The sequence below is a fragment of the Epinephelus fuscoguttatus genome, linkage group LG23 (genome assembly GCF_011397635.1).
Source record: "Epinephelus fuscoguttatus linkage group LG23, E.fuscoguttatus.final_Chr_v1".
In the NCBI taxonomy this organism is placed as follows: Eukaryota; Metazoa; Chordata; class Actinopteri; order Perciformes; family Serranidae; genus Epinephelus; species Epinephelus fuscoguttatus.
In genome coordinates, this window is record NC_064774.1 from 36,601,968 (window position 1) to 36,618,743 (window position 16,776).

Below are 16,776 nucleotides of genomic sequence, written 5' to 3' on the forward strand. Positions count from 1 at the left end.
TACCAGGTTTTGCAGGGTGTTTAGAGCATACTAGCATGATCTGGCACCAGACTCAGGCAGCAAAGATTAAGAAAAGGGACCTGCATGTAATATTTTTAGATCTTGCAAATGCGTTTGGTTCAGTACCGCATAGCCTGATTTGGAGTGAGTTTGACTACTTCAAAGTGCCACAGGTAGTTGTTAACTTAGTGAAGGCATATTTTCAGGATATTAGGTTGTGTCTAAGTACAGTAGGTTTCACAACAGGTTGGCAGAGGCTAGAAATAGGCATCATGGCAGGGTGTACAATTTCTCCATTAGCATTTACTATGGCGATGGAAGTAATCATCAGAGCTTTTAAGTGGGTGATAGGTGGGGAGAGACGGCAGAACGGGTTGCATCTTCCACCAGTTAGGGCTTACATGGATGACATGACACTGGTGACCACAACAATGCCATGTACAAAGAGGCTACTAGAGAAGGTAAATATGAACCTCAAGTGGGCCAGCATGAAGATCAAGCCTAGTAAGTCTAGAAGCATCCTGATACGTAGAGGGAAGTTAAGTGATAGGAAGTTTGTCATAGATGATGAGGAATCCCAACAATTAGGGAAAAGTCAGTGAAGAGCTTAGGTAGGTGGTACAATGTGGAGTTGAATGATGAGGAACAGGTGGTGAAATTTAGAAAAGATGTGGCGGAAGGATTGGATAGAATAGATAAATCAGAACTTCCAGGAAAGTTGAAGTTGTGGTGTTTGCAATGTGGGTTTTATCCTAGGTTAATGTAGCCATTGTCAATTTATGAAATTCCAATATCCGTTGTGGAGAGAATTGAAAGGTCGGTTAGCTCCTATATTAGGAAGTGGTTGGGGGCTCCTAGGTGCCTTAGTAGTGTTGCATTGTATGGAAAAGGGATACTTCAGCTGACAGTATCTAGTTTAACAGAGGAATTTAAATGTACCAAGGTCAGGACAGAGCTCTTGTTATTTGGGAGTAAGGACGTGGTAGTTAGGAGTGTGGTTCCAAATCCAACCAAGGGGAGGAAGTGGAACCCAAGATTGGCAGTACAGGAGGCAGAGGCAGCTCTTAGGCATGCAGAGATTGTAGGTAATGTTCAGTTTGGCCGGGGAGGCCTGGGGCTTGGCTCAGGCAAACCGGTATGGAATAAAGCAGGTCTCAAAGATAAAAGAAAGCTGGTTGTGGAACAGATACGTAGACAGGAGGAGATATTAAGGGGTGCAAAGGTAGTGGCCCAGGCTAAACAGGGAGAGTGGTTGAATTGGGAAAGTGTAGAGAAGAGGAAGCTTAGTTGGAGGGACCTGTGGAGTATGGAGGAGAATCGTATTAGATTCCTGATAGGGGCTACATACAATGTGTTACCAACCCCGTAGAACCTAAAACTGTGAAATGGGGACCCATCATGCCCATTGTGTTCAGGTACTGCAACCTTAAGGCATATTTTGTCAGGCTGTAAAGTTAGCTTGTCACAAGGCCGATATACATGGCGACATAACCAGGTGTTGAAATATTTAGCTGCAGGCATCGAAGGGAAACGAAGACAGATGAATTCAGAAGGTGTTAAGGATAGGAGTTTAGCAATTCAGTTTGTCCGTGAGGGGGAGAAATACAGAAGGGATAAGGTAGTAAGGAGGCAAGGGTGTGGCTGCTTAGAAGGTGCTTGTGATTGGGAAATGCAAGTAGATTTATGGGGAAAGCTTGTTGTTTCCCAGGAAATAGTTTGTACCAAGCAGAGGCCTGACATAGTGTTGCGGTCAGGGAGTCAACGGATAGTTTATTTCATTGGAGCTGACAGTTCCTTGGGAAGACTCAGTGGAAGACGGCTATGAAAAAAAAAAGCTTAGATATGCAGACTTAGGAGCAGAAGCTGAGCAGCGAGAATGGAAAACTAGGATTTGTCCAGTGGAAGTGGGGTGCAGGGGATTCATAGCAAGATCTACTGTCTCTCTCCTGGGGGAATTCGGAGTGCAGGGACAGAGTTTGAGGAAGACAGTGAAGGAAATGTCAGATGAAGCAGGTAGAGCAAGCCAATGGATATGGGTGAGAAGAAATAATGTCAGTTGGGTGCCAGCAGGGGGAACTACTATGCAGAGTACATAACTCCTTGAGATCAGGTGGAGAGATCCATTTCCTCTCAGGAGGAAATCCAGGAAGAGGAAGGTTATTTAAGTGTGGCAGTGGCCTATTTGAATCCCTTTTGTTTGAGACCATGCTGCAAGGTGAGTGTGTTTGCTAATCCTGTGAGTTATCTATCTCCTTTAACTTTAGCTTATATTGGAGTTATGCTATGTAGCGTGTGAGATACAGTATGGTGAATGTGCTCGGAAAGGTAGTATCAGCACTGTTTCTACCTGGAGCTCGCATGTATGGAGCCTGGGTTTGGTTGAAGGTGGCAGTGCTGTTTGGGCTGAAAAAGCCATGCGTAAGTAAGGTGAAGGAGGTTATTGGGTTGGTGCGGGGAGCAGTGAGACCTGGCATTAGGGGAGTATCTCTGGGACGCCAGAGATCACTGTCTAGCCTCCTGGAGGTGTCGTGGGACCAGCTAGACGAAACACTGGTGAAAGGAGGTTCCCACCCGATGACCCCAAAGACATGTTAGTTATCACTGCTCACTGGTCTGTATAGTTAAGCCTTGCCATAATAGCTTATCATAGAGCTTTGGAGGGTTTTCACTGAGTGCTGATCCTTTCTTTAGAGCACAAACTTCTTGTGTTTTTATTTGAATATTTAGATCCTGGTGTCTAGATGAATTCTAGCCAGGGATGCATGAATAAGAGCACTGTATTTGCAGCAGGATTAGCAGGAGTATCCGTGTGGCAAGACAATAAACATGACTGAGTGAGTGAGTGTCTACAGTTCACCCATCATTTCACTTTAGTGATACTATTTTCTTGTGTTAAAATTCACTGTCATGAATCCACTGCGAGACAGTCTGTTTGATGGTGGAAGAAATGTATGCACTGTGGTAGAATGACATTTTCGTCCTCACATTAAATTCTCTCTGCATGTTTGCGTTCTGCAGCCGGACTGTCATCTCCACCTCCACCTGCGCTGGGCGGACAACCCTTATGTGTCTGGGACTGTCCATACCAAAGACTCTGCTCCAGGTCTCATTATGGGTGCTGGTGAGTTTCCAGAGAAAAAATTACTTTTTTAATTTATTTGTCTGCGTGACCTTCTCCGCACCTGATATATTGTTTTTGTTGTCATTATTCTTTCCTTCTTCTTCTTCTTCTTCTTCTTTGCTGTAAGTGTTTGTACAACAAAAACTGTATGATGAAAACTCACCAAAATTGGCAGGTGGGTTGCAAATTCCACCCACTACTCAGGACCAAAAATGATACTTACTGACCTCAAGGTCAATAGGTGCTGTAACAATCAAGTTTACATTCTCGCAATTATCTGGCAATTGTCTCTGCTCCAATGGTCTTCTGCTCTAAAAATGTCAAATTTTGTGACCTTTTCTCAATTTTGAATTTGTTCCAGACCAGTGGTCCAATCATCCTGAAACTCAAGCAGGATCATTTACAGACATTGCTGATCTAACATTATCAAGGACATTTTAAGTGTCAATCCATTTTCAAGTTAGCCATTTTCAACCATTTATCTTAAAGTTCAATTACACGTTTCTACACAGACATTCTTTGGATACTAGATATCATTCATCTTCATCTTCTAACCGCTTCATCCTCTTGAGGGTCGCGGGGGGGGGCTGGAGCCTATCCCAGCTGACATCGGGCGAGAGGCAGGGTACACCCTGGACAGGTCGCCAGACTATCGCAGGGCTGACACATAGAGACAAACAACCATTCACACTCACATTCACACCTATGGACAATTTAGAGTTGATACTAGATATCACATGTTTCAAATGGTGTTCAGATCAATTTGATGGAAGTCCACAATGATAGTCGGTATCTTGTGGTTCTTTGTACGGTATGTACAACTTTTTCAGTTTAATCTATTTTCTTACCAAATGTCACCAAAATATTTGACAATGCACCTGAAACCAGCAGAATGATGAGATTATTTTTCAGAATTTTATTACCAACGATTTGACTGTTGTATGCGCTTTAAGCTTAAAAAGACAAAAGAAAAAATCCAGTTTTGCACATGTGGTATTACTACCTTAAGTTATCAGAAGGTGTGTGAGATGCCATGTCTTTCTGGTGGAGCAGTGTATAAATCACCTGCTTTTCGGGATACTGAGGTTCAAGGTTTGAATCCCTAGGCTGGCAAACTACACTTTCACTAAAGTCTCTGATAGTACACCAGGAAGCGACAGGTTGTTTATGAACTTTTTGAAGATTGTATCCTCATCAGTTAAATTGTTGTGAATATTGTAAGTCTGGTGACCTCCCTCTCTGCATTCTGTTTCTGAGGCTGGTTTGGCTGTCTGGCTTAGGAGCCAGTGGGCAGGGGTGAAAAGGTTGTCAGGAAACTACCTGCTCCTGGGTAGATCTTCTGTTTCTGCCCAGCTGCTGTGAACTCATAACAAAGGTTATGAGTTTGAATCCCGCTTTTGCCATCCCGCAGGTGGTCTGAATCTTTGCATTTTCCAGGATCATTTTTCACAGAGTGCGACTATTTGTGTATATAAGAGACATGTGATGCATTCCGGATCTTGAGCGAAAAAAAAATTCAGTACAGATGTAGTCATGTGAAGCATGTTCTCACAGAAGATCATAAGCTACATCTAATGTTTTTGAAAATAAATTTATCTAGGCCTATGTCTGAAGATCATCAGCATATGTGATGCCCACCATGAATAACTTTAAAGAACAGCAAGTGTTTTGAAGAAACAAGAAGAAAGAAACAAAAATTTAAAATGTTTGCAATCTGCTAGGACCCTGATAAATGGTGGTTGTGGCTTTAATGTCAAATGGGGTTTTTTCAAGTCAAGTCAATTAGCCCAATATCACAAATCAGTAGTTTGCCCTAATGGGCTTTGCAGTATGTACAGCATACACTGTAAAAAAAAAACAAAACAACACTGGCAGCAAAGTTTCCAAATGGATATTGTAAAATGACAGTAAATAACTGTATCACAGAACTACATACAATAACTGAAAAAATACAGAGTAGATATTACAATCAAAATTAATTAAAATACAGTATATTATAGTTGATAAATGCCCATTATACTGTAAAATAACATACATATTATGTCAAAAAACCCCATTAAAATCAGATACCTTTCAGATTAATCTCTGTAATTTCACAGTATACATTATTTATTTTAGGAAACAGCCAAGTCTATCTACAGTAATTTCATGTTAAAATATTATTTTTCCATGTACAATAACAAAGTTATAATATATAAAAACAAAGTAGGTTCATAAAACTTAAGATAAATATCTGCAAATTTACAGTATTAATCTGTCATTTTAGATAATTAGTATATTAAAAAACAACCACTGGACAGTGGAAAAACAAGCTAAATACATTACAAATACATCAAAAATAGCTACATTTAAGGCCAATCTCTGTAAATTAAGGGTATTTAGTAGTCATTTCATGAAACCGTGTTGTCCATCTACACTGATTTGCTGCATAATTGTGGTTTCCCCAAGTAGAAAAACAATGACACAATGTATAAACAAAATATGTACCTTTAATCAAGTAGGAATTTCTGCACATGTACAGTATTAGTTATTTTAGAGAATTGGACAATGGAAAATTAAACACTGTACATCAAAATACATTAATAGGTAGATTTAAAGATAATATCTGTAAATTTATTGAACAATCATTTTAGTAATCTGAACAAATGTCAAAAACTTTCATTTGACAGAAAAACAAGAATAGTAAGTCATTACACATTAAGAAACACTGGAAAGCCCCCTCCTATTCTACTGCATGGGCATGAGCAACAATCTATGATAAACTTTTCAAAACATGACTCTCGCAGGTCCGGGTATCATCGGATAATTCGTAATTCATTCGTAATTCAAAAACCAAAAACGGTAAATCTGTTATTTGATTCAAAACAAAAAAAACAAGAGTACCCAAGAAAACTGTTTTTGGTGTCAGAATCAAATAACAAAAAAACAATCAAACCCTGCCAATTTTTGGTTTTTGCCGATTTGTTTTACTGTTATTCCTTTTTGGACTGAATATTGAACAGGTCTGCGGACATTCAGCCAATTCGTTTTTGCGTTTGAAACCAAAAACGGAAGTCACGTGTTTTTTTTCCTTTTTTTCATTTTAAACCAAAAACAAAAAACAAAATCACGTGATCTATTCTTTTTCTGGAAAAACCAGAAAACCAATTTTGGTTTTTACAAATTCCTTTTTTCATTTTTCATTTGGGACAGACAGTAGCACGGTCGGCAGACAGGAAGCGGAAGTGTAGTGTAAAAACGTCAAAATAAAATCCAAGAGAGTAGAATCATATATATATATATATATATATGATATTTATGGGTAGAATGGCCATTCTATAAAAAATGTAACACCCAACATTATGCAAGCACAGAATCTAATAAAATAAATAAATAGGCCTACATATGCTATGCATATGAAATATATTTTATCCAAAAAATGTGTGATATATTATTTAGTTGCGTAGTGTGAATTAATAGCCTAATTAATTACATATGTGGAAATAGCCTGTGTCATCCTTTGTTAACCATTTCACATACAGATGTTACTCATTGCAATGCTGCAGCCACAGTGAAGGGGGTGAAATAATTGATCCAGGACTAGCTGCAGTGCGCAACAACAACTAGCAGGTGGCACATGTGAGCAGTTGAGATGCAGCGTCCAACTGAAACTGTTTGAGAATTAGCAGTACTGTTACATTTTCTGCCGGAACTGTACAGTATACTAACTCATTACACAGTTAATTTCATAAAGGACATTTATACTATGATATTTAAACCAACTATCCGTATTATGAAATATGAAATTAAACTTTTAGCTTCTGAAGTATTTATTTAGATAGAGCTCAGGATTTATCAGGAGGACGCTGCTTTACTCCAAACAATTTCACTGTATGAACCTGAACTGTGTGTGACCTTTTGGATGTGTAGAAGAACACAGAACGATCCTGATACATTAGATCCAGATAGGCTAATTAATGAAGTTAGGCTGCTGTGTCTCGTGCGTAAATGCGCACAGTGGGGAGACGCATGTATCGTTTCTACTGCGGTTGCATCTCTGCAGGTATTTAATAAATTCAAACATTTTCTGGGGAGGGGGTGTTTAATAGGCACCTCCAACTGAAATCATGTTCTCGCAGCCATGGGTTCACCCGCTAATTTATGCGCCATTTATGAACCACATTCACAACCAAATGTATTTCTCTGCACAACCAAGAATGAAAAATTAACCATCACAGCAGTATCGATACTTTTCTTGATGGAACAGAGTGTAAGGAAGCAGTTTTCTGTAAAATGTGCAGATTTGTGTTTTCGTGAGCTGATCGTTACTGAACTAACAATGACTGTAGAATATAATAAGTCTCCTGCCCCATGTGTGTATATGTGTGTGTAGCTTTGTATTTTGTATGGTGTGTGCTGTGTGTTTTTTGCTTTGTAGCCTATTGTTTGTTGTTGTGCTGTTTTATGTTTTGATTGTGGGGGACTGCGGATATAAATTAGCTTTGAGCTAATTCTGGTGCAGTGCATCTTTTATGTTAAAAATTGTACACTGTCCCAATTCTTATGACTAGTATATTTTATAGAAAACTATAGCCTAACCCAAAAATTAGAATAAATTAAATGGTATTACAAATTAAGCTATTTTCCAAAAGTTTATTACCTACTAGAATCCCATGTCACGTGTTAAATAGGCCTACAATGTATCTTAAAGCCTCTGGAAACCCAAATCCACAATAGCCTTCTAACTGTGTAATTTAGGGTCTTATGTACATAATATTAAACATGTAAAAACAATTAGAATTCAGTTTCCATCCAAATTTGAAATATCTGTCTTTTAAGTTTTTGTACATTCTTGAAATTGGGTTTGATTTGGCCGTGGTTATCTCTGAGATTTATTATGCATTAAATTCCAAACCAATCATAAATCATCCGTCAGTTGTCTCATCCCGCCCCCCAGTGGCAGCGCAACAAAACCTTCTGCTCCAGCTAAATCTGCCTCTTTGAGTCTGAGCCAAAACTGAAAGCTCACTGGAATAATCAAGGTGGCATGACAGAAATATGTCTTGATTATCTAAACTAAAACTTTTATTCAGCCGAATGAAAACGTCAGATGACAAATTTTATAGAGCTCAGGACAGCAGTGTTACTTAAAATTATTTTATTGTTTAGTGGAGTCTGAGAAACAGTTTTCTAGTCTGATGTTTAGAAAATACAGATCGTAAACTGGCTGAACCACTCGGCTGCGAGCTGTAGGAAGAGGCGGCTTGTGAGCGGCCGGGCTTGCCCCCCGGGCCCGGTTCCAGTGTCGGCTCGCAGGGAGGGGACGTAATGTGCACCCTTCCTCACCCCTAACCCCAACCCCAAGCAGTTAGCTTTGCTACGCATAAACATATCCCCAGTCGCGGAGGTGATGCTGCAGGAAACAACACAATTTTAGCCGGAGGGGAACATTATTCGAGGCGGGCAAATACTTCTACACAACGCCAGAGAGACGGCCGGCCGGCACCGGTCTCTCGGGGTCTGTCTCGGGGTTTGAGGGTCTATTCTACGAAGTAACATTAATATGAATCACAAAACATTTTGAAACTTACCATTCAGTGACCACCTGAAAGGAATCATTTTTATCTGGTAGGGCTTCTTCTTCGTCCTCTGAATCATCAGAGGGCTCAAACATGTATGGCTGGATTAAATTTGTGGCAGCCATTGCTGAGCCAGGGAGATGTCAATCAAAACGAGGGAGCTGTCAATCAGAGCATTATCTGCCACGCCCACTCTGTCCTGGCAAGTGGTCTAAACAGCAAAACGAGCTGTTTTTAAACCAGGTTTTGTAATAGTTATGAATGGTTATTTTCACTCAGACTTTTGTGGATGATTAATGAGACACTCAACTTTGATATAATATATGCATTTTTACTATTTCAAGCTGTGTTTTCAAAGGCTTTAACTATATTTACAATGAAGCTAGATTCTGCACTCCCACATCCCATTAGCCTATACATGAATGTTTACCGTTCCTATGGCAACAAGTGACAGCTGACGTTAGCGTTAGTTAGCTTAGCTCAATCGCCCGTCAAACAATAACCCATAAAATTACAATTCAACATATTTTAACAAAATCAACAACAGCTACCATCAGTTACAGTCCTTACAACCTTAGCTAATGTGTCGTCACAGGTTAGATTGTCAAAATGAAAGTAATGACAGCTTAAATCCCTGAGGAACTGCGCTAGCATTAGTGACGGTTGCATCCACTCATATGCAGTTACCTTACGTTACAGTTCCCTCAAACAATATCACGAAGCACAATACAAACCATATAAACAAGTTATCTATTAAGGGTACACTACTGATAAAATCTGAAGGTGCTTTTACCCACCTGAAAGAATAAATGAAAACATTTTGCTGGTCTTCAGTAGCTTTACTCTAGGTGTAACTGCCAACTCTTGTGCCTTTACTCAAATCAGTTATGCTTTAAATTGAATGGGGGGCATCTGTATGGTATCTGTAAACATACAAAATCGATATCATATGCATAAAATAATGTCATAATTTAGCCGGCGGATACACATACATACCCTTTATGTCACACATACATTTGCAGTTCTACATCATGACACTGTTGAGGGAGATCATTAGGCTAAATAATAGGGGACCTGACACTGACCCTTGTGGAAATATCATAGTATAAATGTCCTTTACAAAATTAAGACTGTGTAACGAGTTAGTTCACATGTGCCACCTGCTGGTTGTTGTTGCGCACTGCAGCTAGTCCTGGATCAATTATTTCACCCCCTTCACTGTGGCTGCGGCATTGAAATGAGTAACATCTGTATGTGAAATGGTTAACGAAGGACGACACAGGCTATTTCCACATATGTAATTAATTAGGCTATTAATTCACACTACACAATTAAATAATATATCACACATTTTTTGGATAAAATATATTTCATATGCATATCATATGTAGGCCTATTTATTTATTTTATTAGATTCTGTGCTTGCATAATGTTGGGTGTTACATTTTTAACAGAACGGCCATTCTACCCATAAATATCATATATATATATATATATATATATATATATATATATATATATATATATATATACGACATATACGACATATATATGACACGACAAAATAAAATCCAAGAGGGTAGAATCATATATATATATATATATATATATATATATAGATGTGTATATATATATGTATAGATGTGTATATATATATATATATATATATATATATATATATATATATGATTCTACCCTCTTGGATTTTATTTTGTCGTTTTTACACTTCACTTCCACTTCTGTCTGCCGACCACGCTACTGTCTGTCCCAAATGAAAAATGAAAAAAGGAATTTGCAAAAACCAAAATTGGTTTTCTGTTTTTTCCAGAAAAAGAATAGATCATGTGATTTTGTTTTTCGTTTTTGGTTTAAAATGAAAAAAAGGAAAAAAAACCATGTGACTTCCGTTTTTGGTTTCAAACACAAAAACGAATTTGCTGAATGTCCGCAGACCTGTTCAATATTCAGTCCAAAAAGGAATAACAGTAAAACAAATCGGCAAAAACCAAAAATGGGCAGGGTTTGATTGTTTTTTTGTTATTTGATTCTGACACCAAAAACTCTTTTCACAGGCCATGTTTATAATAAGTAAACACTACACCAGTTTTATCCTTTAAAGTGATATTCATAACTTTTGTGTTGTACTGTCCATACTGCAAGTCCAAAATATTGAGCAGCTTCTTCAGCAGCTGCTCCTGTGCTCTACAAGTAAGTTATTTTGACTAGACCTCCATATACGTTAATTGCAGGGCAAAACTGGAAGTAGAAACATCTTTCATCTATAAGTAACATCAGCACAAGAACTACCTACCTACAAAAAAAATAAATAAATTATGTGTACTTGGAGTTTTTTTGAGTTTGGCCCATGTTCCACTTGACAACATGGAGAGGGCGGACTTTATGTCCTATACTACAGCCAGCCACCAGGGGGCGATTGAGATGTTTTGGCTTTACTTGAGGAGCTGTCATGCTGTCCATCATAATGTATTACTAATGTACTATTCATGCTAAGTATGTCAGATTGAGTATGTAGTGTTTCAGCTGCATAGTATGTGTATTAGGTATGCAAGAAACGCCCGCATGTATACTAAATTATCAAGAATTTTTGAGTATGCAGTGTGAGCTCAACTCAAAGCACTGCTAGCCTGATACTCAGAATTGCCATTTCGTTTCACTGTATTATTCAGTCTGACTGCTCTCTCATAGTAGCCGTTAGCATAGCAGCTAAGTGTCAAAGCAATTTCTCAAGATACAAGGTGTTAGGATACATTCAATTTAGGCAATACATATTGTGCGTGAGAAACTGTTGTCAGATCATTTCAAACTGTCTGTTCACTTGCTTGACTGCTGGTGCCTCCTTAAATACCTCCGATTGTCCATCTAGGGAGAAAACAGGCATTTGTTTAGACAATCCATGTAAACCTTTTGGCATTTTGCAGACAAACATTCATGAGAACTGAAATTATCATTTCTAATTTGAGTTGCTTTTTTATTATTGTACATTACCAGAAGCAGGAATCCTGAAGTTAATTTCAATACCTTTTTAAAAGACCTTCTCAAAATATTTTAAGACCTCATCGCCACTTCAAGCTGTAATCAGCAGCACATCTTTAACTTACTACACAGTTGTAGTTTGCAATTAAATCTATAGAGCACAACCATACAACAGAACTCAGATGAACAGCTCCCTCTTAAATCACAATTGTGGATGATAACTTAATTTTGATTTTGGGTGAACTATCCCTTTAAATGATGGGGAGAAAGTAGAATTAAGTGAGCTGTAAAGCAAATTAGATGACGTATAAACTGAAAGCAGAGGGAGCTTTCGTTAGGTCTAGGCAGAAATGGCAAGAGCATGGTGAGCAATTGTCTGCCTGCGTCTTTAATTTTGAAAAATCACAAACCAAAGTACAACTCTGTACTACAGTTAAATATTAATGGAACTGTCACTGAGAATAAAAAGGACATTTAATGTTGATGTTTCTGGTGTAGGAAACAGATCGCAAAAGTTCGCTGTCGCAAGATAACATGCTGATCTGGCAGGCCGAGCACGCCTGCACATCATTGTTTTTAATAGTCGTGGGGAGGGGGTGGCCTGCTTGGAGTTTGCAAAAGCACCTAAAGGACTCTGACTGTGAGAAAAACTCCAAGCCAGCTTTCCTGTGTCTTTCACTGAGAGACTTCCATCTGCCCACTCTGCCATAATGCCCATATCGGTGGAATGTTACAGTGATGGTTGACCTTCTGGAAGTTTCTCCCATCTCCACACAGGATCTCTGGAGCTCAGCCAGAGTGACCATCAGGTTCTTGGTCACCTCTCTTACCAAGGCCCTTCTACCCCGATTGCTCAGTTGTGCTGGGTGGCCAGCTCCAGGAGGAGTCCTGGTTGTTCCAAACTTCTTCCATTTAAAGGGATAGTGCACCCAGAAATGAAAATTCAGCCATTATCTACTCACCTTCATGCTGAGGAACGCTCTGGTGAAGTTTTAGAGTCCTCACATCCCTTGCGGAGATCAGTGGGGGGAGCAGCTAGCACACCTAATGGCTGACGGCGCCCCAGATTAACGTCCAAGAGCACAAAATTGAATCCACAAAGTATCTCCATACTGCTCATCCGTAGTGATCCGAGTGTCCTGAAGCCCCACCATAAAAAGTTGTTTGGAAAAACGTCATATGAACTCTGTTTTTAGCCTCACTGCAGCCTGTAGCTCTGACTGCTTCTCTGTGCTCCGCGCTCACGTGTGTGCGCTCAGGGTGATCGGTGATGCACAGTGGCTGAATTTTCAATTTTCACAATCCTAGCTCTGCAGGCAGTTCCTTCCACCTCATGGCTTGGTTTTTCCTGTGATATGCATTGTCAGCTGTGAGACCTTATATAGACAGATGTGTGCCTTTCCAAATCATGTCCAATCAATTGAATTTACCACAGCTGGACTCCAATCAAGGTGTAGAGACATCTCAAAGATGACCAAGATAAATGGAAGCAACCTGAGCTACATTTCAAGTGTCATAGTAAAGGGTCTGAAAACTTAGTACAATGTGATATTTTAGTTTTTAGTCTTTAATGAATTTGCAAAAATTTCTAAAATTCTGTTTTCACTTTGTCATTATGGGATGTGGAGTGTAGATTGATGAGATTTAAAATGAATTTAAATGATTTTAGCAAAAGGCTGCAACATAATGTGAAAATAATGAAGGGCTTTGAAATTTTTCTGAACCCATTGTATCTGCTTTACAAGCTAACCAGGGCCGTGCAGACACCTCAAGGGAACGTGTTAAAAAGGGGCACATGGAGGAATATTACACCAATACCACGCACCAACATAACTTACAGCACAACCAACTCATATTCAAACAGAATGTAACAAAGAATCTTACAACTAGGGCTGCGCAATTAATCGAAAAATAATCAAAACCAACATTTAGAAACTCTAATCGACTTAATCTTGCTCATGTCAATTAATCATGGTGTTCACTGTTGCCATAACAGTAAAGGTTGATTATCTTTAAGGAATCTGAAAACTTGTCTTCAGTGATCATTTTAACCCAAACCATGATCTTTTCATAGTTCTAATCAAGTGGGTTTTGTGCCTAAACCTAACTAGACATTAACCACAGCATCACACCTTAATACATCATTATTTTCACTCCCTAAGGATACACATGTGTGAAAATATCACAAAATATCCAGGTGTGAGGGCAGTGTAAAATACAAAACAAAAGAAACTGTGAAAATACATAATTGTTCATCAAGGGTGGAGATAATCGTTCATTAATCATAATCAAGGTTAAAAGTTAAATTAATCGTGATTTTGACTTTTGCCATAATTGCCCAGCACTACAACAAACCGTATCATAGTATATCATTGCCCCCTACCTGATGTAACTGGATAGGGACTATGATTCATTTTCTATTTTGTGTGTGTGTGTGTGTGTGTGTGTGTGTGTGTGTGTGTGTGTGTGTGTGTGTACACTTACTTTGGCTACGCATGGTGAAGCATCGAGGTGTGTCTGTTTTCTTGGCCAGCTCATTCTACAGCGGGTACCGTCAGTGCTAATGAAGAGAGAACCAGGTCATTATTTCCACTAGACGATTCATCAGTTGTTTTTTTATTTGAAAATATATTTCACATTAATTATCACTCACTTCAGGTTGGCACAATTACAGCAGTACATGTCTGCCTTGTGATCCACAAGCCACTGAGCATTTCTAGCAAAGCCAACAGTGTGCCACTTTACTTTCAAACTAAGAGAGACACAGAAGAGCAGAAATAAAGAGTGATAAATATTCTCTTTGGAGATTACACTCAGCACATTACTCTACTCCTATCAACATTATATTCTTAAAAGTAAGATTTGCTCAAGAGAAAACATTAAACATGTCAATCACAGATCCTGATAACGCTTCTCTTTCCAAAATAGATTCATGCAGTTATATACTGAGTTTTACAGAGACATAAATATGGTCTTACCTTCTTCAGGTCGAAGTCTCCTTTTTTACAGGCATGACATCAATACAGGCAGCTTGCACACACATATGGGGAAACAGGAGAAAAAAAGTCAGCCTGGCTCTGTCCAAAGCTAATAAAAGCTCACAAATTAACATATACCAGAAATTCTTTACTCCCAAAATGTCATTTATCTATACAGTCATCATAGTCTTGCTGCACCTCTGGTGGTAATGACCGCCAGTGCATCTCCGCTGAGACAGGTAGAAAGTATGTCCATCTGCACAGGCTTTAATTGCAAGCTCAAATCTAGTTTTATAGATTGGAAAAATGTTATTTGTCCTTACCATCTACGTGGAAATAGGACAGCAACTCCAATCTAGTGAAGTACAGTCTTTGTTGTGTCTCATTGGGTTGAGTAGTCATTCTCACTGGGAGTCATCCTCTATCATATATTAAATATATGTAACCCGTCTCCATTTTGTCTCTGTTGTGTCCCGAGTTGGAAAGGAGACGCAGGAGTCAGGGTGGGGTGGAGATCCAGTTCTGGTGTCTGAATTTCTGAAACGAGTGACGAGACAGTGAATTGGCATGCGCATGAACCACATGATAGCTGGGGAATGAAACTGCCCTTTGTTAAGGATCCCTACGACTGCCGAGAGTGTTTAGTATGGACTTCCTAGACCATTCATACCCCCAAAAAATGGCAGTTATGACAATGTGATATAGCTCATGAAGCGCGGATGAGGGAGAGTGGGACTTAGAGTCAAGGGCTTTGAACTCTGTGGGCCATGCAGAAGCGAACCATTTCCCTCTATGATAACCACCAAAACCTATGGAAGGAGCTGCGTCCGTGTAAAGTTGAACATCCACGGGTTGAGTGATGAAGTCGTCATAGAAGAAAGAAATGCCATTCCAAGAAGTGTTGCCACAAACACATTTCCATTTTGCATGCATCACCCAAAGCAACTCTATCATGGAGAGAGGGGATGGCTACGGTTTTGGTTAAAAGATTGGACAGGAAAGATTTTGGCTTGTGGAATTTTGCAAATGGCATGATTGGGGTGGCTGAGATGGGCCAGTAGCTGGTGTTTTGTGCATCTGTGTGCCAGAGGATAGTTTGACAGGGCAAAGATGTCTGAAAGGAAATGGAGTCCAGGTTGATGCCTGGAAGTGCTAGGCCCCTTCTCTACAGAGAGAGGGATTCCAAGTTCTGAAAAAGCTTGTGCAAGTAAGAGTAGTGAGCCCATGGTGAGGATGGTGGAGTGACGATGAAATCGTTGAGAAGATGAAGAATGTAGGGGAGGCTGTAATTGTTGGTCAGGATCCAGCACAGTGCTTCTGAAAGTGAGTCAAAGATCTTGGGACTACTTCTGCAGTCAAAGGTAAGGTGCACAGAAAAGTAATATGCTCCCATCCAGCAAACCCTGCATTAGTCTAGATGAATCGGCAAGACTATAGCCCTATTCGGACGGGATTAGTTTTACATAGCTGTTATGGCCTCCATACAAACACAGAAATCATGGCTCCATAGGGGCAGGACGCTGCAACATATAAAAGAGGACGCCACACCAAAAGTAACAGTTTACCCACAGGCTTTATTTTTGTAACCCAAGTATTAACCAAAACACAAACAACTAAGAGAGAAACAAAAGGGACTGGAGACCCCAGCCAAAAGGAACAAAAGGAGGGAAGACGCTGAGCCAACCACGCAGTGGGCCGTCGCTCCCAGCATCTCCCCCTAAACTACCTGAAAAGGAACTAAACGAATAAACAAAAAGATGAATAAAGTAACTACCGGTCATCTCCAGCCCAAACTAAAACAACAAACTAACACAACAAAACCCCAGCTCCTAAATGAGCATGGGGGGGGGGGACCTGCTTGGGGAAAGAAAACAAAGGAGTAAAAGGGGAAAAACTCCTCACCACCTGTGCTGGTGTCTGTGCCGTGTGCTGCCCTCTGTCTCTACTCTCCCCTGTCCCCTTATCCCCTCCTCCTCTCTCTACCTGAGTGCCAATTGCACTCAGGTGCGCAGCAGGCAGAGGGAGGAGGGAGACAAGCCTGACAGGAGAGAGAGACAACACAGGCTGCTGCACGTAACGATAGCTACGTGGGGTACAGTAATAATTACCAGAGATTTTAGTACTG

The 16,776-nt window shown here is 39.7% G+C and overlaps 1 protein-coding gene across 3 annotated transcripts in view; it reads left to right on the top strand.

Annotated features, from left to right (window-relative positions):
• The window catches only part of sorcs2 (sortilin-related VPS10 domain containing receptor 2), a 1,110,317-nt gene that overhangs the window by 986,037 nt on the left and 107,504 nt on the right, over nucleotides 1–16,776 (top strand). For all 3 annotated transcript variants that reach the window (XM_049568808.1, XM_049568804.1, XM_049568807.1), the window contains exon 11: nucleotides 3,019–3,121. In XM_049568808.1, coding sequence (XP_049424765.1) covers nucleotides 3,019–3,121 — 103 coding nt within the window. The remainder of the gene's footprint in view (nucleotides 1–3,018; nucleotides 3,122–16,776) is intronic.